The 25,078-nt window shown below is 38.3% G+C and overlaps 1 protein-coding gene and 1 long non-coding RNA gene across 12 annotated transcripts; one reads left to right on the forward strand and one right to left on the reverse strand.

The window, feature by feature from the left end:
• The first annotated feature begins 537 nt into the window (after positions 1 to 537).
• On the forward strand, positions 538 to 25,051 carry LOC113038828 (glutamate receptor ionotropic, NMDA 1-like). Of its 11 annotated transcripts, none has more exons than XM_026196520.1 (23): positions 538 to 1,202; positions 3,759 to 3,893; positions 4,908 to 5,084; positions 8,208 to 8,270; positions 9,028 to 9,125; positions 9,698 to 9,819; positions 10,873 to 11,047; positions 11,276 to 11,420; positions 11,671 to 11,757; positions 11,880 to 12,027; positions 12,731 to 12,858; positions 12,941 to 13,105; positions 13,303 to 13,421; positions 13,846 to 13,958; positions 14,058 to 14,206; positions 14,284 to 14,441; positions 14,879 to 15,040; positions 15,304 to 15,413; positions 15,744 to 15,889; positions 16,170 to 16,226; positions 18,280 to 18,306; positions 18,753 to 18,863; positions 23,119 to 25,051. In XM_026196520.1, the coding sequence occupies exons 1-23, from the start codon at positions 954 to 956 to the stop codon at positions 23,185 to 23,187; spliced, it is 2,913 nt and encodes a 970-aa protein (XP_026052305.1). In that variant the 5' UTR covers positions 538 to 953; the 3' UTR covers positions 23,188 to 25,051. The 11 variants fall into 11 exon arrangements, with proteins under 11 accessions (XP_026052305.1, XP_026052306.1, XP_026052311.1 ...); XM_026196521.1 differs by having other exon boundaries at positions 11,880 to 12,015; XM_026196526.1 differs by lacking the exon at positions 18,753 to 18,863.
• LOC113038831 (uncharacterized) lies at positions 9,116 to 9,768 on the reverse strand. Its single transcript, XR_003274818.1, has 3 exons — positions 9,680 to 9,768; positions 9,510 to 9,585; positions 9,116 to 9,201 (listed from the first exon to the last, which is right to left on the reverse strand). It is a non-coding gene; the product is annotated as an uncharacterized LOC113038831 (long non-coding RNA).
• Positions 25,052 to 25,078: the final 27 nt, after the last annotated feature.

Consider the following 25,078-nt stretch of genomic DNA (forward strand, 5'->3'; position numbering starts at 1 on the left):
GTAGCATAATATAAACCAATTTGACTCATTTAATGTAACACTTTGAGACCTAGCTTTATAATGTAAATAAATCAATTAGTCAACATGGGCCTTCCACAAATTTAGTGAACAGCATGTTTAGCTACATTGTCATCTGTGTAGCTACATAATTCTACCAGTTTTGTTTATGTAATTTTACTAGATTAATAACAGAACCTTTAAATATTATTAAATATGATCGCCATATTTGTATATTTCACCTTCATTTTATCTTTCAGAAAGGAAAGGAAAGCCGTTCACATGGAATTATTTCAATTACAATGAAAATGTGGTGGGAACAGGAGAGATGAATTGCGTTAGAAACATTGGAATGTGTCTATAAATGGTCGACCTTTCTAAACCATATGTTTCATTCTACCCGTTAATAAAAAAAATAAATAAAAAAATCGCTCCAAATGGAAAAACAATTGTAGCTCTTTTTTAATTTCACGCTTGGATTGTTTGTGACATCTGAGCGTTTTAATTCTAGCGGAACGCCAACGCGAAAAACTGGAGGAGGTGCGGGGGCGCGCGTAAAAGAGCGCGCACAACTGTCAGCACCAAGGACAGCGCTCCGCCGCAGAACAACAGCCGACGCGCAGAGACGCATCACTGATTTTCTGCTGCCAGCTTTCATGTAATATGCGACTTCCTTGCTCAGCCTGTCTTCAGCCTGACTTAACAGTGGGAATTAAGAGAAAGGCTGCAGTGAATGCCGCTACTCTCAAATGCCATCGCTTAATTGAACCGGGCACCATGAACAGATCGCCGCAGTGTGTGTGAATTTCGTGCCTGGGATTTTTTTAAAGTCTAAAACTGCCACACTGGACATTGCTTTCATTCTTAACAAGCGAATAGCTCAAACAAGAGCCTCCGGCAGCACTAAGAAGGGAGGTCACTGGCACTCTCCGTGTGCTCTCCTGGCCCTCCACACGATGCGTCTGCTTCTGCTGGCCGCGTTGTTCTCCTGCTCCTGCGTGCGGGGCGGCTGCGAGCCCAAGATTGTGAACATCGGGGCCGTCCTGAGCCAGAAGAGATACGAGCAGGTGTTCAAGGATGCGGTCGCTCAGGCGAACCTAGTGTACGGAAGGGATAAATTCAAGTTGACCGCCATCTCTGTCACTCACAAAGCTAATGCGATTCAGATGGCGCTGTCTGTGTGTGAGGATCTCATTTCCAGTCAGGTGGGATTTTTAGTATCAGCGTTGCACTGTGGTATTTTCATGCGGCGAGATTCAGTATTAAATGAAATGATTTAAAAGTTGCTTGAGGGGTAAACATGTTAATGCAATATGCACCACTCAGATTTTATTATTTTGTTTGGCTTTCATAAGGCAGTGTTTTTTGATGCATGATATTATCCATTGCAAGTACCATTATTTAGGTTATTGAAAAGAGTTCGATTAAATATGCAGCTATATTAATTAGAAAGATTTAGAAAGTTAGAAAGATTTACAGATATACTGATGCCAACTAATAATTTCCAAACATTTATAAATACCCTATTTATCCTTTCAAATTTTGTTTAGATACTTTATGTATTCAGTTGATTAAGTTATAAAAAATCATATTTCTGACTTGAGTACAATTATGAAATGCATATTATAGGTTAGACCATTTTTAAATATGATATGTATAGAGAGAGAGAGAGAGAGAGAGAAAGGTCAGAAGCAAAATTATTGTTGTAAAAGTTTCTTCAAAAATTAGCATTTTTTCTCAGGCTCATACCTTAATATTCAGTTATTTCACTTTAATAGCAATGAAAACAACTTATTTATTGCTGTTAAAATGAAATTACTGAACCTACACATAGGATAAAGAAGAAAAAAATTTGAAGAAAATTTCAAATGCTACTTAGAGGCTTTTGCATCTGAATTTTCCATCTCTCTCTCTCTCATATATATATATATATATATATATATATATATATATATATATATATATATATATATATATATATATATATATATATATATAGACACACACACACACACACATATTCTTAATATAAGTATAAATATTAAATAAATAATGAGGGTGTATCTCATTTTAAAAAAATGCTCAAAATAAAAGAAAGCATTTTTACATATTCTGGCCTTAAAATGTAACCTGATGTAGTACTTTTGATACACTCACATTCAGTGTAGATTTTGACTTGAATAAAAACCATTAAAGTGGATGTTACCACATAAAGCACATTTTTTAGGCAGGCCAACAAAAACAGGCACTGACCTGTGGTGACTAACTTGGAAAGTTAAACTTGGTTTGGATTGTGGCTGCCTAATTTGTTTAGATGTCTAAACAGAACAGCCTGTCAGATGACGATCCAAGCAGGCTGATGGACTCAGGGTGGGAGGAAAGGTTAATGTACTGTAGCTGACCCCACAGAGCTTTGATGTCAGGAATGAGTGAGATGACGATACTGGCTGAGGGCAGCAGCTGCAAAACAAACTAGGTGACGCATGAAAAATCAATGATTTTCAATGCAAGCCATTGCTATTTTCACAGAGTATTGTGCTTGATAAAAATAAAGATGGGGGTGGAAGGGTCAGCATGGCATCTGTATCTGCAAACCGCAAAATATCTTTGGGAGAAAAATACTGCAAAATGTTAGAGACATACAGCTAATGTTCATTATAAATACACCATATGAATACTAATATTTACTATAAATACAGCATAAAGAGTGGAAATGCACAACCACATTTTCATTTTCTACCCATAAAAATTACATTTGTTGGTATAAAATATTTAGAGATAAATAGATAGATAGACAGATAGGTAGATAGATAGATAGATAGATAGATAGATAGATAGATAGATAGATAGATAGATAGATAGATAGATAGATAGATAGATAGATCTGCTCTGTTTTATGCCATGTTATCCTGAGAAGTGTAAGGAGGATAAACCATGATGTATTGCAGTAGCAATGCCCTACATGAAGTGTAAATGAGAGACATTTTCACTACTGAATAACTGTCACACCCGTGGGAGTAATTCTGCCTGATGCTTTGTTTCATTAAAAGCCTGCTTTAAGTGCTCTCTGGGCCGGTGATGTCATTACAAAAGTGCTGAGATAGGAGTCAATCTCAGGCCTGGATATTGCACTGAACAAAAACTGGGTTGAACATGAATTTCTCTCTCTGCCGCCCTGTTCATAGTGCTCCTTTGTTCGTTCTCTCACTAATATTCACACCAACCTCCCTGGTTGACCCAGTGGGTGTCTAGAGCTTAATTATGTACATACCTTCAACAAATTTGGGCCGTAAGGTTGTGTAGCTAGTTAGGCAGGATGTCAGGATAATTGCTGAATTAATTTCTTGGTTGTGTGTGAGATCCTTTTAATGTGAAACTGCTGTATCTCTCAGTCTTAGCGCCTTTGGCACAGTGATGTCTCTGCCCACTCTGAAGACATTCTGTGACAGATGGAGCCGATGCCGGAGGGTCTCTCTGGAAACACATAAAGTTTTCTCCATTGTTGTTTATCCTTCCTAATACAGCATATTTTTTGAAAAACAAAAACATGTTTATATATGCCAGATTCCTCTTTGTCTCTTATGCTCCCTTAAATCCAACCAAACATCCTTCATCGTCAATCAATCAAATTGTCAATCTGTCTGACTGGTAGATTTATTCACACAACGAGGCCAGATCCATGAGTCATAGCGATCACCCCGCTGTGATCCAGTCTTGACTGCTAGTTTGTATTTATACCAGTTTTGTGAACATATTTGCAGGTGTATGCCATCCTGGTGAGCCATCCACCACAGTCCAATGACCATCTGACGCCCACTCCGGTCTCCTACACCGCAGGGTTTTACCGAATACCTGTAGTAGGGCTTACCACCAGGATGTCCATTTACTCAGACAAGGTGGGCTGCAATGAGAGAAATTTAATTATTCAGTTTTAGTATGAAACATTTTGGGAATTGATTGTATTAATGGTATTGAGTGTTTATTCAACTATGGGGTCTAAATCAATTCCCATACTATGACTAGTTTGTCTGTTAACATAAAAATGACAAAAGTGCAGCTTGATTGGAAAAGAAAAAAATATTCTGCAGACAAGTGATCATTTTTCTGCTGAAAGATCAATAATTGGAATATTTTGTTACTCTATCTGCAGTTTCAGTTGTTATGTAATGAATCTTTAAATGACTGATTCAGTGAACAACCGATTCAACAAACCAACTGATTTGTTTAAAACATTGATTAATTCAAGAACAAAATAAGTGGCTGTCTTTATGATTATGTCACTGAATCATTTATTCAAATGATTCATTCAAATATTTGATTCATTCAGGAACAAAATGAGTGTCTTCATGCTACCAATTTGTTCAGAAGTGCTGATTCATTTAGTAATGAAACAATTGACTTGTTTGTGAAATACCTACATTTAATTTTTTATTCATATTCACACAGTAATTATTGAAATGGAGTCTCTTCATTTTTAAAATGTTATATTTTTATGATATGATTTTATAAATACGAAACAATGAACGCTATAAAACAGAACTGAACAGTCTTTTTAAATAAATAATTGCAAAAAATGAAAGAAGACAGTTCTTTTTATTTCACAGTTTGGAGTTTTTTTCTTTTCAGAATTGCGTTAAACTTGTAATTCTGTACGGGTTTATTGCAAGACTCGCAATTAGATGAAAAAATTCTGAATTGTGAGATAAAGTGATGCAATAAAAAAAATTTAATTATGTGTCCCAACTTTATTCTTTTTCTTTCTACCTTTCTACCAGTTGCAAAAAGAAAAAAGAATGTCAATAAAAAAAATTGGGGAAAAAAAGCCTTTTCACTCAAATAATAATTATAATAATAAAACTGCAATTTTAAACTTTGTCTCCTACCTTCTTTTCTCTGTACCCTTCTTCCAGAGCATCCATCTCTCATTCCTCCGCACAGTACCACCCTATTCCCACCAGGCACATGTGTGGTTTGACATGATGCGGGAGTTCCGCTGGAATCACATCATCCTAATCGTCAGTGATGACCATGAAGGCAGAGCGGCACAGAAAAGACTAGAAACCCTTCTGGAGGAGAGAGAGACCAAGGTAAGCAATTCCCAGTTACAGGATTCCCAGTGCGTGCTTGTATGCCAGCGTGTGTGTATCAATCGCAAAAGTCTTCAATGTACGTAACTGTTTTACTTTTTTGTCATGTGATCACATCTCTCATGCCATGTTGTAAATGTTGGCTAACATTCTAAAACCAAAGGCATCAGCCATGTCTAATGTGGTCTGATTTGACTTAACGTGCGTTATTTGCTCATTTCATGTTGCTTTCTACCATAGTCAAAAACTCCTGTCTATCCACAACAGGAGCAAAATGAAAACCTTAACCTGGGGCGTTGCAAAGCATCAGTGACTTTTTGAACATATTTATGTTATGTTTATACTGGTAGTTTTTGTAGCCTTGAGAGATATAATCCTTGCAATTGCCGAGTCTATCGTCATTGTCTCTTGAGGTCCTTTAGAGCTGTGATTGCTTCATAAATACAGTGGTGGATTGTGGGAATTTTGCTCTTGCAGAGGTTCTGCTCAGTTTCCTTGGGGATGAAAGCTAAATCACCAGCCCACATCCCCCCTGCTCAGCACTGAGGTAATTATTGTTGCCCTCATTGCTGCGAGAGATTATTAACAGTGAAACTATTTAGGTATGGTGAGAATTGAGCTACATACCCACAGAGACGCTTTCAGTGCTGGAAGACTATTGAAATCCCAAATAGCTGCTTTATTTTCATTTTTCTTCTTCTTCTCAGTATATATTTTTCGAGGGAACACCAGTGGGTATCATTGCTTACTCTAGTCCTTTGAAAATAAGACATGGCCAAATTAAAAAATACATGTAGAAAAGGTGCACATATGTAAGAAACATATATGCATTATTTATCTAATATTTATGCATGTTGTGTATATGTAAAAAAAAAAAAATATCTGTGGAATGTGTGACGAACCATGTGAATAGGTGTTTTCTGCCACAGAATATTTTCAAATCCCTTATGAGCATTGTACTTTTTATTAAATAATTATATACATACGCACACACACACACACACACACACACACACACACACACACACACACACACACACACACATATATATATATATATATAATATACTTTCAAAACTAGTTTGAATGGGAATTTATTCTTTTTAAATGTCTTTTTTGTGTTCTTTAATGACCTTTAACTTTATTTACATTCATCTCTACCTCTCTAGTTCTTTATTAAGCCCATGTAAAGCACAGATGTGCTAAATTAATGAAAAATTTTCTTGTCTTCCCTAGATTTTTCTCACGTTTTATAGCTGAGTCATTGATAGAAATGAGGTCATCACTATTTATCATGCATGAAACACCTCTGCTTTCTGATTTATTGCAATGTGAAATTAATTTTTTTTTTTTTTTTTTATAAAATCACATTTGTGATTTGTACATTTTGTACATCATACTGACAAGCTTTAGTTAGTGACCACAAAAGGGGTCATACACACTGGAGTCCATTTATTTTCCTACTCTAGACTTTTTAAACCTTGCAAACATTTGAACAAAACTCTTTATTTACTTTTAAGCTTCTGAAAGTAAAGAAGGCTTTATTTGTCATTTTGTGCACTACTATTGAAGTTTTAAATTGCCTCCTGTATCATAGACTTGGCTGCCATTTTGTTGTGCTTGTGTAATATGCATTTCTATCAGGCTTTCTTTTTTGTTATTTGAAGTGCAACTTTGTTTTAGAATTCACAACATCAGGCTCTCTACACTTTCAGAACAAAAAAGACCAAAAATTGCGGTACAGCACTTAGGACCGTATCCTAAAAGAAACATCTTAATACCTGATACCTTTTAGGGGGAAAGGCATAAAGGTGCATCTTTGATCCCAGAAACAGACTAAAGGTAATTTTTCTTTTTTTTCAGATAGTGTACTTTTATCTTATGTCTGTCTATTTCTAATTTATGTTTGAAATTGGCAGCTCCTGCTTTCAGGGGTATTTTTAGGCAATTTTGTTCCCATTAGTTCTCTATTAAAAAAGCATCTCTTCTTATCTTTATTGAAAATGGTATAACTTGTTCTGAAATGACTGCTATTATGCTTTTGTCATTTACACAGCATGAGTTATTAGATAATGCTAATCAAATCATTTTAGCAACACCAGTTCACACTGACTGAGAAAATATATATTAATATTTAATAGCTACAGAGTAATGAAAGCAAGACCAACATGATGTATAAATAATTCATATTTCTAAATGTTTATAAATAAGACAAGAAAGATCATTGACTGCTGCATCTTAATAGATGTGCCAAAATTTCACATTATTTTATATTCGAATGCAGAATGAACTGAGTCTATTTTTATGCACTATGCACCAAGGATCCTTTTCATATTCCTTCTACTATCAGTTTACAAGAGTGTCAGATATAATGAGCTATTTCCAGCGAATGCGCAGCAGGGGTTCATGGCAGCTGCATGAGTTCGGTTTAAGAGGTGCTCAGGAAAGGCCAGTGTGTATTCACCTTTTTAATTTCCTTTGAGGTGTCATAATGTGCAAATGTCATATAGGTCACGCATAATTTCAGCAGCCTGATTCGAGAATCGCTTTGAGAGCGCGCGTCCAGTCTATCGCAGTTTTAGGGCAGTGTTGTGTGTCTATGCAGTGGAAGGTTTATTTATATCACTGCGAAATGGCACCGTTTGAGCCAGGGTTTCCCCTGAGGCCGCTGCCCTCAAAAATACAGCAGAACTCAAGATGGTGAAGGAGAAAAGGTATTCTAAGTGTGTTTCAGCACTCAACAATATCTGGATTATTATTGAGCATTTTGTTAACTTGGCAGCCCATCACAGTAGTCTGTCATCTTGATTGGATTTGAAGTAACGTTACATCAATCATTCAGAAAGCGTTCATGCGCTGCTGCAGATAGCCGATCTGGATTGATGGAAAAGCACCACTTGGTTCCCGAAGTTTGTAATGTTTTGTCATGCTTTGCTAGCTTTGTTTAAGGTCTGCAATTTTATGCCAGATGGTCTATGATGTTTTTTGCAAGTCCCAGTGTTAGGGCTTCAGATTTGGAGCAGAAAAGTAAAAATTTATTGGTTGCTTTACTGCCCGCCATTTTCAACTGTTTATAATATTCTTCTGTGTCTGCATATTTTCTCTGTGCACATTACTCATCAGAATAAAAAAAGGAACTATGAAAACCAAGACCAACTGTCCTTTGACAACAAGAGAGGACCTAAGGTATATTTGCATGGTCAGTGCACGCCGCCCTCCAAAATCTCTAAACGTAGCTACTAGAACCAGCCCAACCAATCACCGGCCAACCCAGAAATGCCCTTCTCTTGGTAGCACGTGTTTCTTGTTACGTTGAGACGTTACTTTTCCCTTTTTTTATGATTTAAATGAAGAATGGATTTCTTTTGAACGATTATAATTTCCGTTTCAGAAAAAAAAAAAAAAACGCTCCGCTTCTTTCATTACCATTTTTTTCCTTTTTAATAAAGGATGATGCATGATTCAGAATTTTAAAAAAGCAAGCCCATTCTTTGTGGAGATCCGAAAGTTTGGGACACAACACTCCGATTTTACTTCCTATCGCAGCATCCCCTCGTTGCTCTTTTTTTCTCGACTCTTTTTCTTTGGGGAAATGACGTCCTCTCACCTGTCACTCCCCTTTCCACCTGGTTTTAGTTTTCGGTTGCATCGGTCTCGCTCCCCGAAACCTCTAACATGCACGTCCTTCTCTGAAGCCTTGATAACCCTCAGTTTGCATGCAACAATGCCGAAGTTTTTTGTTTTTCAAGCTTTTTTATTCTTTTATTTTTCATTTTGAAGCAGTTTTCCTGGAACTCTATAATTTCCCCCCTTTTCAGCCCTAGATAATAAAATAAATACAAATACAGTAACAACCAAACCAACCAAAAGTGCTGAATGAGGCAGCATGGTTCAGTTACAGAAGTAAATAGCCTCTTTGACTGATTGTGTACCCCAATCTCAGGCCGAGAAAGTGCTTCAATTCAGCCAAGAGACTAACTTAACTGCCCTGCTTCTGGAGGCCAAAGAGCTGGAGGCCCGAGTGATCATTCTCTCTGCCAGGTAAGAGGTTTACTGCATGATGTTATCTTAGCAGTCCACCAAAATCTCTGCACTTCACTCTTCACTGTATTATAACCTGCAAAAGTAAAATTAATCAGAATGAGTTATCCAGAGTTATCTGAACAGATCACCATATGTTGTGTTTTGGTTACTTGTTTTTCTTAAAGGAATATTCTAGGTTCAATATAAGATTAAGGTTAAATCAACAGCATTTGTGGCTTAATGCTGATTACCACAAAAATAAGTTTCACTTATTCTTCCTTTTCTTAAAATAAAATAAAAAGCTCGACATGTCACAAATGCGTTTGATTGAGCTTAACTTGTTCTAAAACCTAGAAAATAATTAGCTTAACTTGCAAGACTTAGCAACAACCTTTGCAGTACCTGCTGCTTTGCTGGTCGACCAGCACAAGACTAGCACTAACCAGTTGGTCTTTTCAGCAGGACAGGCCTTAGAACACTTTGAAATAAATAACATTGAAAAGTCAAAGCAATGGGTTTACAAAACAATTTCATACTTCAGTAAGCTTGTATTTTTGTCAGCGGTTGTAAACCTGTCTGTCTGCCTTTAGTGAGGAAGATGCAGCCGCCGTGTACAAAACAGCACGCTTCCTCAACATGACAGGCTCAGGCTATGTATGGCTGGTCGGGGAGCGTGAGATGTCCGGTAAAGCTTTGAGCGAGGCTCCTGATGGTACGTAAACCCACCTTAGTACAACTGAGACAGACAGATGAAAAGAAGCCATTTGTCTCAGTTTCTCTGTTAAACTAGACAGATTTTATTGATGAAGCAAGTAGTGGATGTTGGTGTGTGTGTATAAATGAACCGTTTAAACATTTAAGCACTTTATGTGTTTAAAGGTTTTAAATGAGTCACTTTAGATTACACAATAATGGTTGAGTTCTCTGGTTCACTGGCCAGATTAATTACAGTACTGAACTTAACATTGACCTCTAGAGGTTTCATTAAGAACTTACCATAAAAATGTCATTGTCATGAAGTAGTTTATCTTTAAAAATGTGTGTTAACTTATAAAGTGTGGTTTTATCATGTTATTATATTAATAGTCTGGCTTCTGTGAATTTAAAAAGGGTGTTTTTTCAACCCTCCCTTTGACGTGTTTCTGGTATTGGTAAGCTATAAATGGCCTTTTTTTGTCCCAGGCACTTCACAAGACACAAGTTTTGTCATTGTCGCTCCCAATACACTTGCTCACCTTTTACCCTGCCAGTGTTTTTTCTTGTCTTTGTCCTAATTTATAACACTTGTGGAGTCTTCACAGTAATCTTTTGGAGATCCCTTGCAGAACTGGATCTTTCAAACCCTGCTCCAATAACAACAAAAACTCAGCTGAAGTTGGATTTATATATGAAGTATACCTTAAATCTGATATATTTCATCATTCACTGTTTGTTAGTGTCTTCACAACTGGACAGGACTTTCCGCAGTTTGGGCAGAGGTGGCGCTAGTCGGCTCAGTTCAGTAAATCCAACCTCAAGGGTCAACCCTCGCATTTTGGGCAAAATGCCTCAAGTAGCATGCCCGTGAAGAACAAAACATTCATTTTACATTCCAATTAACTACTACCAGTGAAAAAATCTGACAAAACATTACTTGACATCTGATTTGAGAGTCATTTACCTATGTTGGCTCAAAGATTGACCCTATGGGTTTTTTGGTGTTGGAAAGGGCTCCTAAATGTCAAAGTCAAACAGCTCACTGCTTGTTTTTATCATCAACACATAGGGCTGATTGGCCTCCAGCTCATCAATGGCAAGAATGAATCGGCGCACATCAGTGATGCCGTTGCTGTCGTAGCCCAGTCCATTCAAGAGCTCTTTGAGAAAGAGAACATCACAGAACCTCCAAGGGGCTGCGTGGGCAATACCAACATCTGGAAGACCGGGCCACTTTTTAAAAGGTCAGTACCACTAAAGATCATGCGTGCAGCTTACCCGTTTAATTTATTATTTTCCATGACATCTTGCTTGAGGGTGCGTCCGTGTCATTCTTTGATGGATTTTGACAACCACAGACTGTGATCTAACGCACTGTCACAACACTTGATATTTCATCTTTGCATATTTTTCATGCATCACATTCACATACAGAAAGTTACTCACAGGTCAGTACTGGCTGTGCTCCACAGGGTACTGATGTCTTCCAAGTACCCAGAGGGCCTAACAGGACGCGTTGAGTTCAATGATGACGGTGACAGAAAATATGCTCATTACAGCATTCTCAACTACCAGAAGAGCAGACTGCTTCAAGTCGGCATTTACAATGGAACACAAGTACTAGTCTTTTCTTTCACAGTATTTAATTTACAATTTCATTACATGGGTCCTGAATCTTGCATTAGCAAAAATACAGAGTTTTAAAGCCAACACGAAGTCATAGAATTCCCATAATTGTATTCAAATCCAACCCAGAGATGGCACTTTTGGAATCTATGCAAATTATTTTAGATTAGAAGACTGAGCAAAGATTATGATTATGGCTATACGCCTTTTAATTATCTGCTATAATTATCTGCTTCATCAGGTGGTGATGAATAAACAGAAGAAGATTATTTGGCCTGGAGGTGAAACAGAAAGACCGAGAGGATTCCAGATGTCTACTCGATTAAAGGTACAGGGTTCAATACATCAATCCAAAACTTGCTAATAATTTAGGGTCATGAATCAGAAATTACCTGAAAGTGTTTGATGCCACATAGAAAAGCTGAACAAAATCCAATCCATCTATTGCAGATAGTGACCATTCATCAGGAACCCTTTGTGTATGTGAAGCCAACTATGCTGGACGGGACCTGCAAGGAAGAGTACACACCTAATGGAGTCTTAATTAAAAAGGTGATCTGCACTGGACCAAATGAGACCATCCCAGGTAACACATCAGGGACGTTTATGTCATTGTGCTTTTCTACATCCTCCATCTGGAGATACATACATACATACATATATATGCAGCAGGTATTTATATATGTATGAATGTAGCAAGTCTGTCCATGATATGTGTGTTTTATGTTGTGTGTGACAATTTTTTGTGTGTGTGTCGCTTGGGCTTCCGTCGTGCCATTCTGCTATGCATATACAGTAGTTACAGCTGACAGCTGTATATGTGCCTTGTGTCCAGCCTATATAATCTAACAGGTAAAGTGTGAAAGTCAATATGACAGGATTGTACTCCTTTTAAATGCTGATGCTCCCATCTGGCTGTTGCATCTGTCTGAGATCAAAATGGATGGAAGATACATCCATTCCAACCACAGAAGTTGTGGCTACTTCAATTCAGCCACTACCATAGATGAATTGAATATTAATTCAAATAGCTTGTTAATATTTTATTCCATTATCATCTGCAAGAAAATCTATGACTGGCTGAGTTGCAGAGTGGATGCTGAATTTATAGAAAAATAATTGATCAGACATCAATGCTGTCTAGCAGTTGAGAGCATACACCATCTAAAAGAAAACACATTCTTTAAATAAGTGAGTGATTTTAGTATTGGAGTGAGTGAACTACTAAATGGTGGGCTTTCTAAATGTCATTTTAATGTGATCAGATTTAATGAAATTCCACTTTTCTGATTTGGTTACAGGACGCCCAACTGTTCCCCAATGTTGCTATGGATTTTGCGTTGACCTTCTGATCAAACTGGCAATGACCATGAACTTCACCTATGAAGTACACCTGGTGGCAGATGGGAAATTCGGAACACAAGAAAGGGTAAGCACAATTTCACGTTATGCCAAGTACAGGCAAGATGATTGTCATAAGACTGCTTTAAACTTATCTTTTGGTGATATAGGTAAATAACAGTAACAAGAAGGAATGGAATGGTATGATGGGGGAGCTCCTGGGTGGCCTTGCTGATATGATCGTTGCACCCTTGACGATCAACAATGAACGAGCCCAGTACATAGAATTCTCCAAGCCTTTCAAATACCAGGGACTGACTATCCTTGTTAAAAAGGTACAATTACACTTCTTAAACTAGCCCATTCCATTTGTACTTTAGCTACAGAGTAGTATAGCTACATAAGTATAGACTTCTGAAAAAAAATGTCACCACTTGCTACTGTAGCCACATGACAGCATCGCTAGTACCTACCAAAGCTGGTGCTGAAATGTGCTAAATTCGTGTTACTGACCATACAATGTGTTTCTCAGGAAATTCCTCGCAGTACACTGGACTCATTCATGCAGCCATTCCAGAGCACACTGTGGCTACTGGTGGGTCTATCGGTGCATGTGGTGGCGGTGATGCTTTACCTACTAGACCGGTTCAGGTACAACAAGACGTTGGTTTGAGAGTGTGGCTACACGTTCTATGTATGTCCATGGGGTGGTTGTATGCACATGTTGTTTGTTCTTTTAGGTAGTTTGTTTCACTCATTAGGATCATGTAGCACCTTTGTTTCAGGATGTCTCGACAGAACATGAGAGGGCTGAAACATTTTATTGTCATTGTCACCATGGAGGTGGGGGAGGTTGGGTGGCTGTACTCTGTGAGCCTGTTCTTTTTTCCCTCTCTACCTGTCTTTTCCTGTCTGCCCTCCATCTCCTTGCTTCACATATGTTATGGTCTCTGTAATATAGCCAATGCTAAGTAACGTGGGATACTGGAGCAATTATTTATTTGAAGACCACTTATATGGGTTCTTGGCCTGTTCTCTTTCTGAACATTTACACTGTTTGACCTGGTTTTCCCAGCCCTTTTGGAAGGTTTAAAGTAAACAGTGAAGAAGAAGAGGAGGATGCCCTCACCTTATCTTCAGCTATGTGGTTTTCCTGGGGTGTCTTGTTGAACTCTGGAATTGGAGAAGGTGATGTGAAGTCAAACTTGTTCTTAAGATCATATTAAATTAAATGAGTTTTACTTGACATATGTTTGACTACTACTGTACTTAACACATGTTGTCCAGGTGCCCCACGTAGTTTTTCAGCAAGAATCTTGGGAATGGTGTGGGCTGGCTTTGCTATGATAATAGTAGCATCCTATACTGCCAACCTGGCTGCCTTCCTGGTGTTGGACCGGCCTGAGGAGCGCATCACCGGCATCAATGACCCAAGGGTATGCTTCTCTAAGCACTTGAACTAACAAAGTAAAGATTTTCTAAATGCATAGAGAGTTTGCATTTTTTCTTCTAGCTAAGGAACCCATCAGACAAGTTCATCTATGCCACAGTGAAGCAAAGTTCGGTGGATATTTACTTCCGGCGACAAGTTGAGCTGAGCACCATGTACCGCCACATGGAGAAGCACAACTACGAAAGCGCCGCTGAAGCCATCCAGGCTGTTCGGGACAAGTAAGTCCCTGCTGGGTAGACACCAGCAGGTCTGGCCTCATGGTCAGTCAGTCTTGAGGGTCCTGGGCCTGCAGGTCTCAGGTACATAAATCAGTGGCAGCACTTACTGCACTAACCTGCGACCCTGGTCCATAACCTCACACAGGAGAGGCCCAGCTATGTGCCACACATAACATATATTAACTTTGAGCTAAAGAACACCTTTTTCAGGTTTTCAGCAAAAACGTCATTGAGGGAATCCAATGGGGGACAAAGCTCCACTCGTCCGGCATTGGATTTCATTTACCTATGAGGTGGCAGTCTAGATTTCTGGTAACACAAGTCGCACAAGAGGGGTGGGGTGGGTTTGGGTGCCATGAGTGTGTTGTTTCTCACTGTACTGTTGCACCGTAACCCCCAACCGTTCCCGTCCTCCTCCCTTCCCCCTGCCCCAACAGCAAGCTGCATGCTTTCATCTGGGACTCTGCGGTGCTGGAGTTTGAAGCCTCGCAGAAGTGCGACCTGGTGACCACGGGAGAGCTGTTTTTCCGTTCGGGCTTTGGCATAGGCATGCGCAAGGACAGCCCCTGGAAACAGAATGTGTCCCTGGCTATTCTCAGGTCTGTCCCAGCCGAAGCAGCATATCGTATGCTTCTGTATGGTTTTATGTTGTATAAAATCTCACCATTGGACACTTATTCATCTCTCTCTGTGTATTACCCCTCTTTCATCCCTGCTCTGTTGTCTGTGTGCTTGATCATATATGAATTTGTATGTATGTGCTGGTGGTTGTGGTGACTTTGTGGGATTTATCGGTACTTTCTACCAAAAACAACTTATTAACTTTTGAACTTCTCTTCCTACTCTCCACCACCCCTTGCAGTTCCCATGAGAATGGCTTCATGGAGGACCTAGATAAAACCTGGGTGAGATACCAGGAGTGTGACTCAAGGAGCAATGCCCCAGCCACACTCACCTTTGAGAATATGGCAGGTATGGTCTATTTCAGGTACAGAGAAACCTAAAAGAGATTGGACAAAAAAGGTACAGTAGGTAAGGTATTGGGGCCTTTTTTTTGTCCAATGCTTTTAGTTGTAGTTTTATGCTCACCTTTGTTGGTGTTCACATTTGTAACAATCATTAACCTTTAACATCCATCCATTTTGCATGGTTTCCAGCAGCAGGCCCTACATATATGGGCAATACATGTAGGATTCCATCACACAGAGGCTCCACCCCCTCCAGCTCCTCAGTGGGTTGATTCGACGAATACAGTGTCTGTGCTATTGGTCTGACAGTTTCATTCATCCTTCTCGTTCACAGGTGTCTTCATGCTAGTTGCTGGTGGCATTGCAGCTGGGATCTTCCTCATTTTCATCGAGATTGCATATAAGCGCCATAAAGACGCCCGCAGGAAGCAGATGCAGCTAGCCTTTGCGGCCGTCAATGTTTGGAGGAAGAATTTACAGGTAAGGTAGATCTCCTACAACACAAAAGGCAAAAATAATAGTGAACATGAGGGAATGGCCTCCCAACAAACTTTTACATAAGAAACACTTTTTGTACTAGGGCTTTAGTTCACAAATAATATTCATACCTTTGCTGAAAACAGATCTTTGGTTGCACTGTTTGGTGTGGTGACCAAAGGTGAACGAACTCCACTGCGTGTACTTAGGCGTCTTAAAGGGCCTGGAATTGTCTAGGCTGCTCTGGTTCAATCAGCCTCCTTCTTCTTGTCTGTCCCAACAGGACAATAAAGAGAGCTCAGGGAGTCAAGCTGTGGGTGCGGCTGGGACTCCATCTTTAGTATGTAAAACAAGCTGATCCATCTTGTTGCCACGCCATCCTTGCTACGTGAATCAGTATATTTAAAATAGCTTATATGCTTAGTTATTCATCAGAATATGAAGCTGCTTTCATGGCATGAACCACTAAAATGCTTCAAACCACTTAGTGTATCAGAGTTAGATGAAATAGAAATACATGAAGATTATGTAGGGTGCCAAAATAATGTTTGCGATATAAAAAGGTAATGTTGATCAGGTTCTGCTAGTATACATCAAGCTATGATCTGGAAGATAGTTTAAAAAAAATGTGACAGAGCGCTTATTGGTGTAATTAGACGTAGATGTTATTCCTAGCCTTATGTTTATATTATTCAAAAGCCCTATCCAGCACATCCATACTATAGTATAACACAGTCCAACTGAAATGTCTGCTACAAACTCTCACCTGTGTGTCCTTAAAGACCTATGTTTTCTAGTGAGAAGTCCTGGGAAGTCTTCCCAGTGGGACTGTGATATTTGGTGAGGGGTGGGCCAGTGGGGTGGGAGCTGGGTAGAAGTACAGTGAGGCTGTGAGAGCCTCAAGCTGCTTCTTTATTTAAAATCACTCAAGGTCAAAACTGCTGCAATAGAATAAACAGCAGTAGCAGTGAAAGGTAAGATCACAGTCACTTGTCTTTGTTAGCAGGTCAATTTACTGTCAATGTCTGTCATCTGACTCACATGTACAATTGTCTCTGTATGTATATGCATGTAAGCTCTTATGCAGAAAGGCCAAGCAAACACAAAAACACTTTAAATTTGGAGTCTAGAAGACTTATGCCAGATCAAATTGAGGGGTTGATTTAAATATAAAACATTAGTTTGTATGGATCATTCACTGTGGCATTTCATGTTTTTTGTCAGCTCTTCCTTTCTGTATAGGAATTTAACTGGGAATTTTTTGATGGTGATATCTTTGCGAGCTTGAGTATAAATATGTTTTGTGTGATTACTTCTATATGAATGTCCATATTCAAACACCCCATTTGCACTTGTGTGTACTGAACCTTCTTAAAGGGAACTGCGTGTAACACACAACACTGCACTTCTGAATAACCTGCCCAATTAGAAATTTTGTCCACTGGGCTGTCCCAATGTTATCACAAAAGCACAGAGATGTCAAAAACAAGCTGCCCACATTACAATGGTTAATGGGTGTTTCTTGGAGCAGAGCACATTCAGAAGTGCACTGCCTTCAGGAAAATGAGAAAACAAACACTGAAAAACGGGATGCAAAACTTAATGAAGCATGAATGTGCTTTCATGAGATACTATGTCAAAGCTTGCAGCCAGTTACATGTCTCACTGTGTGGGTCTATGTGGGTCCAGCATGCTAAATGCACAGACAGTGCTCTGACCACAGACAAATAGGGCTTTTTAATATTTTGTCTTTGTTAAAAGCATAAAATTGATGCAGGACAAACAAGAGTGTGTTTAGCCAAATTGTTCTTAGATTGATTGACACTGTGGTAAATACCAAAGTGGTAGACTTTTTAATTTGTAGCAGGGGATATTCAGAAACCTTTAAAGGACCACAATAAATATGAAGACGATCCTGAGAGTTTTCCATCAACAAACAAGTCAACTGTATGCTTGTTTACATTTTGCTTACTTTTTCCACATCCATGCTCCTACTGCCCTCTGCATGAGTTTAAATGAAATTCACCCCACATTTAACCCAACTCCCCGACACCCTAGATAGAGTACATTCCTTACTGTATGTGTGGTGTGGATTTCCGTTATACCCTACAAAAAGTATAACGCTCAAAGAGGGTTCTTATAAGTATTCATGTATTGATCAGTATTACTTCATATCCTTTGCTCTTTTTGGCATTTTATTGGTTGCTCTACTTCCCTATAAGAGTGTTGTTTTGTTTTGTGATATTACAGACTGCTTGGCTTTGATGTCATTATTTCCTCAGCAAACCCATTTTGCTGCCTTTTGCTTTTGCTTATGGATCTTAAAGTCATATGATCTTTAAAGCAAGTGGATAAATATTCATTTATTTTTCTTTTTTTCCTCCCCAATGCAGCCCTCTTCCTCTGTAGAGACTCAGGATGTAAGAATACCTTAATTCGACCTTTTCTTACACAAACACACCCAATCTTGTGCTATACCTTCGTACCATTGGTAGAGGCCAGAGAGTAGCCGTGTGGGGCACCTTTGTTGGACAGTGGGAGGAAAGGGGGCAAAAAGGTCCCAATCTCCTTCTGTGCCAAAAACCACAAAGTGTTAAGAAAAAGTATTTATGAAACAGCACAAAACAGATGCTAAGGAAGATAATTTGAGAATTTGAAAGTGCTGCCACTTCATGCAACCAAATCTGTTGCATCTGTTACTACCAATTCTTAGGCTCTTCGCATTAAATTAGTCTCACCTCTATTCATATTTATAGATTGTTGGGTTTAAAGATAGCTTAATCAGTGGGGAACGAGGGCATGTGGTTTTGGCAGTTGAAAACCAGCCAGAGAATATGAATAATTGTTCTACGTATATTTATTTTAGGATAGGAAAAGTGGTAGAGCAGACAGCGACCCAAAAAAGAAACCCTCTTTTAGGTCCATCAGTACCACCCTGGCCTCCAACATCAAGAGACGTAGGTCCTCCAAAGACACGGTAAGGAGGTTAAGGAATGGCATCTCTCTTTTTACTCGGCCGGTCTCTCTTCCTCTTTCTGCGTCTGTCTTTCTCTCATCCTATTCTTCTGCTCCTCTTTCTGTATCTACTTTCTTCTGTCTTAAACGACATGTCATGTCTGAAACCAAGAGAGCCGCATTTCTCTCTGGTTATTCCTCCATTCCTGGCATCTTGGCCACGGCCACGTGTCTGTCAGTCAGTCATCGAGTCACCATCCAGACCCCATCTGTCAGTTAGAACTTAAGAGCTCAGCCATCCATAAGAGTTAAGCTGAAAGGTTTTAGGACCCAGTGATCAGGAAAAAGGTTCTAACCTAAGATCTGTTCCAAGAGGAGGGGGTGCTGCACAATGCCTGATGTTTCTGGGCTGCTTCTCTCCCTATTGCAACCTCTGGATGTGAAGTGTGTGTTAGCGCGGGTGGACGTGTGTGCCTCTTTTTGGTGGGATGTGTTTTGCGTATTTGTGTGTTTCTCGTCCCCAAACCTGCCTGACATTATTGATATGAACAGTCAAATCTTGCTATGTTTGTTTCCGCAACAGCATGCTTTGGTGTTGTGGTGTTTGATCAGAGCAACCGATACCATGCAGACTAACTCATTGTTTTTTTAAACAGCAGAACTTCCCTTTTAGACACTGGAATCATCTATTAACAATGATTTTCTTTTGTACAGTTGTTTTGTTTTAAGGTCCTAACAAAGTTTATTTCAAGCAATGGGAATTTGAAAAGGAAAATTCTGTCATCATTTACTCACCCTCATGTTGTACCAAATCTGTATGATCTTCTTTCTGCCGTGGACCAAAAAAGGAAATAGTGGAATGTCCAAGCTGCTTTTCTCCTTTCAGTAATAGCAGACAGTGACCAATGGCTCTCAAGCTCTAAAAAACATCATAAAAGTAATTTGTGCTATATTCAAAGTCTTATTAAAAAAAAATTAAATCATAAAACATGCAAGAACAAATGACATTTGTTATCAATGGCATAAACCTGTGAATTAAATTTAAGAGATATTTAAATGTTAAAAGAACACTCCACTTTTTTTCCATTTCATTTTGCAACTCCCCTAGAGTTAAACAGTTGAGTTTTACCATTTCCCAATCCATTCAGCCGATCTCTGGGTCTGGCGGTAGCACTTTTAGCTTAGCATAGATAATTGAATCTGATTAGACTGTTAGCATCTATATAAGTTTCTATATTTTTCCTATTTAAAAGTTGACTCTTCTGTAGTTACATCGTGTACTAAGACCGACGGAAAATGAAAAGTTGTGATTTTCTAGGCTGATATTGCAAGGAACTATACTCTAATTTCAGCGCAATAATCAAGGAACTTTGCTGTCGTAACATGGGTGCAGCAGGCGCGGTGATATTACACAGCGCCTGAAAATAGTCCCGAGCTAGTTTGTGTAGTTGCAACAATAGCAGAGTTGCTGGGGACTATTTTCTTGTGCTGCATAATATCACTGCACCTGATGTGTTAAATAGGAAATATATTGAAACTCTGGTCATTTCTGAGTGAAATGCTAATGGTCTCATCAGATTCAATGATCTATGCTAAGCTCAAATTTCAATCTGATCCTGCTACAACAATCTGTGGCTCTGGAAGACTTGGAATATAGCAATAACAGCAAAATGATAATAATTACATTATTATTATTATTATTATTATATATTATAAAATGACTGTGCTGCCATAGTAAACCTGCCCAGATATGGAGAAAGTTCTATAACTACTGTATACACTACATTATAAACTTGTATTTAGTATAACATAAACAGATTAATTCTACATTTCATAACTGTTGATTCGGATGAAAATGTATTTGATTTGCTATGGCACCACAACTTATTAAATAGGGTTTAGAAAACGTACAAATGATTGTATTTTCCATTTTCAGCACTATTCGTGGCGTTAAATTTTCTCACATTTTATTTACGAATTATGTTACTTTTTTTCTTTTTAAAATGTTTAAGTAAATAGGTAAGTGGGTTAGGGTGGTGAATAGTGAAGAAAAGGCACAACAATCCAGGTGAAAATAGAAAAACAATAGTAGCCATCCACAGTGTTTAACCATCCTTTTATTTCTTGATATCAGTGTCGCCTCTCTTTCTATATAAGTGGATGTATATGGATTTATAACTGTCGACGTCCCCTACATGATGTACATGCTACACAGCCTCTCTCTTCCTCTGCAAGCATGCAATATATCTGTCGTAGAAGTAGAGACTGTGTTTTGGTTGCCTTAGTAGAAGTAGTTGCATTTTTCGTGGTAGTGATGATACACACATTTTTGTCTCTTTTGCTGATTCACTGTCTCTCACCAGGGGGCACTGTGGGCTTGATTTGGAAGTGCCAACAGCAAGCCTTCTAAGTGACCATAACAAGAACTCTCTCATGCCCTCTAAGTCGTGCGAAGGGCATTCTTGATGCAACACCAATGAAAAAAAAGAAAAGAAAAAAAAAAAACTTCCCGGTGTCATCAGAAGTATTGCTGAATACATCTATTCTGCAATATGATGTTGAAGATGATGATGATGAGCTTGACAATTAGAACTTTTGCCTTAAGCTTTGGCTTTTAGAGTTGTTGCATCATATATTGAGCTTATAAGCTTATTTATTGGCAATGGCATAGTAATAAAAAAACTGTAAGCTATAAAAGAGGACACATGCTATAATTAATATGGTAAATATTAATTTCAAAATAATACTTTTATTTTGAAATTATTTTGAAATCCAACATTGCATGTGTCCTTGGTTTTTGCTAAACTCTTAAAATTTTGAATGATCTGAAACTCGTTGCTGCTGCTTTTCCATCAGTATACGTATTTTGCTTTTTGAAAATGTATTCCTTGGGTATATATATATATATCGGGCTTGATAAGCAGATCACAAAAAAAAAATGTTTGTCAGCTTAACCAAAAAAGCTCTCTGTGCCTCAATTTCACAGTTTGCCACAGCAAGGAACAGAACTTGAAATGATAATAATGTAATAATCCTGTCAGATCAAAATACTCTGTTTTAATACAAATGTCCTTGTCGTCGCAACATGGCAAGCTTCACTGAGAGACATTTTATAGCTTACAAAAACTGAAAGTAAAAATAAAACAAAGTTTTGTTGTGTTAACTGCCTTCTGACTGGGCACCTGCATGTCATTGAGTGTTTTGCCAACCCGGCACTGCAGATGCCCATGTGAGAAAACAGCTTGTTGCCCTTCTAACACGTCTAAGCTTGAGATGAGGAAACAGGAACTGCAACTGAATGAGAATTTAATACAAATTACAAATATAAATATGCAGTGGCCCAGAAAGTATTTGAACATTTGAGCCAAGTTTAAAAATATAGTATCGTCATTGCAATAGACAAAACAAATATGAAGTCAACTGGTATTTGTGTCCATTATCAAACTTTAGGAGAAATACTTTGGTTGTTAGGTTTTAATACTGTTCTAAATGAAGATAAATAAGTATTTTTGGATACCTTTTGGACACTTTCTGGTTGAAACCTCTGGTTGAAAGTCAAAAGTGGAGCCAATGTCTATAGCTAATGTTATGAACTTCCACTATGTTTACTGCTTGGGTGCTAGTGTGAACGTGAAGCCATTTGATATCATATATCCACTAGAAACCACATTGGGCCAACTGGGTTAAAAGCAACTGCAAATATAGCGTGGAAACAAAGGTCATTGGTTAACATCACTTCTTTGCAGATGCCAATTTGTTTATATTTCATTATATAATGCAATGACAGTCATATATTTTTAAGTGTGTCGCAAGTGTCCAAATACATTTTGACTTTTGACCCAATAATGCTTCTATAAATAACACATAGGTTATCAGGTGACCTAACACCATCTCTCTGCAGAGAACCTGCTTCCTCTTCTTCTAATATAATTCTAAATACCACCTAAGACAGCAAGATAGCTGGAAGAACACTTCTCCCACACCATTTAAAATTTGTATAACCTCCTTGGATGTAACAGAATCGTTAAGTGTTGCATTCAATTGTTAAACAAAGCCTTTAAAATGTTTCTGAGTCCTGGCCTGAAGGCAAAATTTAGTGCAATCAGGACATCTGAAACATTCAATGGTAGAGTACTTGTTTTGGATTTGCATGCTACTTGCTGTCTTGGGGGTAAACAGGGAAATCCGTTCTGGGCTTTTGGGGAAGAGGAAAGATAACAGTCGCACTAATGCTCTCTATCCTGTGTGTTTTTTTTACCTTCTCTCTCTTTCTACAGCAATTCCCACCCACAGACATTACGGGCCAACTCAACTTGTCCGACCCGTCTGTCAGCACGGTGGTGTGAGGCAGAGAAAGAGGGAGAGTTTAATATAAAGACATGCTCATTCTTTAGAGACAAACAAGATGGAACTAGAGGGGAGCGCTGTAGTACCGCTCCTCTAGGTTTTGCACAATGAATCCATCATGGACGAGAACTACTGAGCCACTTCACCTTTATGAAGAGCCAATGGGACCTGTTGGGACTTCATGGTGGACTGCAAGGGAAGGCATGACACTGCAATGCACTGGAGCACTGCGAACACACAGAACATATAAACACATACACCATCACAGCTTGATGCTAAAATTAGTATGCTATAATTCCATCCACCAGTACTTCTGTATAAATTCTTTATCCTTATGTAGAAATATTCCTTAATAGTATTAGTGCTTATTTTTATGTTGATTAAGTGGTTTAAATAGTGTAAAGTATAATTTAGAACAAAGAACAAACCATTTCATGTCGCAAGGCTGGTTCTACGGCCATTATTTAGAGAATTAACTAGTTGTAGTACGTATGAATTATATTCATCACTTACATATGATATTTATCTTCTTTACATTTCTTATTGTTTTATTTGCTTTCTGTTCATTGTTTTTCATTCTTTGTCTATATAAAGCAAAATGTAAGCCAATCAAGCACATGATCTGTGCTGTTTCATATGTCATTGTCTTTTATATTCTAACATCCCTTTGCATGTAATATGCATGCAGATTTTCCCCTTAAGGATTATGGACAAGAAAAATATACAGTACCCCCCCCCCCCCCTCCACATAGTGCAGAAAATGTATTCAATTTTAGATTTAAGATGTTAATTGCAAACTCTCCTTCAAACTCAAGAGTTCTTCCTTTTTAAATGCAGTCGTTCTCAACTTCAGTCTGAAGGGTGCATCAAGGGGCCGAGTTTTTTCATCCAACTAGCACTTGGCATCTCACGCAAAATCATTTCTGTGTGTCATCCCCACAGGCGACCTCAGAGATCTTTTACTTGAGAAAACCCCAAGTGTCCATTTTTTTTCAACGCTGGTGCTGTAGTTCCGTATACACCTATTAGTTAGATGGCAAAACTGGCCCGTTCCCATATTCTGGGGTTGAGAAACATCAACAAATGCTGTACAAACAAGGACTGCTTACTGTAAATGTTCACTTATTGCTATTTATATGACCCATGGAAACTCCCATATAAGAGTGATCATCTACCTAGCACTTTAGTGTGAATCTGTTGGAAGCTATACGCATATGAAAATTATGCAATTTGCCAAATGTTGATTGTAATACTAATACTTGATATGAAAATGCACATTTAAGAATGCGCAATATATGTAACTGTTTGAATTGAACAAAACACTCCGTTTTTAGTTTTCATATATCAAGAGATTTGGACTTGTTTCTGATATATCGGATTTAAACTGTGTCAAATTAGTGCATATCACATATATCTTCTGTTTACTATTAGCTTAAACTACTTTAGTTTTTAGTCTTGTCAAACTGACAGGTGTGTACAGTGTGTTTTTCTCATTGCTTGGGTCAATGAATGTGGTTTGTACTTCAGAAGAATGATGTATTATATCTGACTTCAGGGCATGTGAACACTGAATTCAGTTTATGTTGCCTGGACTGCTAGATTGCAGATGATTTTATGAAAAAAAGGGAGTGTTTTATGAGAAACTGTCACACTGTAAATGACACACAAACACAATCAGATAAATTACATCACATACAGTAACACACATATCTAGAGCATAAGTCTTAGTCCAATGAGTGCTACATCTTGTTTCAGTTGATTTTAGATACTTCGTCAATGCATTTTGACATGCATTTTGACAAAATATATAGAAATAACATTTCTACGTGCCAATAAATTTGTGCCATGTCAGTTGCAGACCACAACTAAGTGTCTTTTCAATTTTGTGAG

The sequence above is a fragment of the Carassius auratus genome, chromosome 21 (genome assembly GCF_003368295.1).
Source record: "Carassius auratus strain Wakin chromosome 21, ASM336829v1, whole genome shotgun sequence".
NCBI classification, from domain to species: Eukaryota; Metazoa; Chordata; class Actinopteri; order Cypriniformes; family Cyprinidae; genus Carassius; species Carassius auratus.

Coding starts and splice junctions, on each gene's coding strand:
- LOC113038828 (XM_026196520.1), top strand. CDS start 954: ATGCGTCTGCTTCTGCTGGCCGCGTTGTTCTCCTGCTCCTGCGTGCGG. Junction 15,041..15,303: donor GTGTCCCTGGCTATTCTCAG/GTCTGTCCCAGC, acceptor CACCCCTTGCAG/TTCCCATGAGAATGGCTTCA. Junction 16,227..18,279: donor CGGCTGGGACTCCATCTTTA/GTATGTAAAACA, acceptor TCCCCAATGCAG/CCCTCTTCCTCTGTAGAGAC.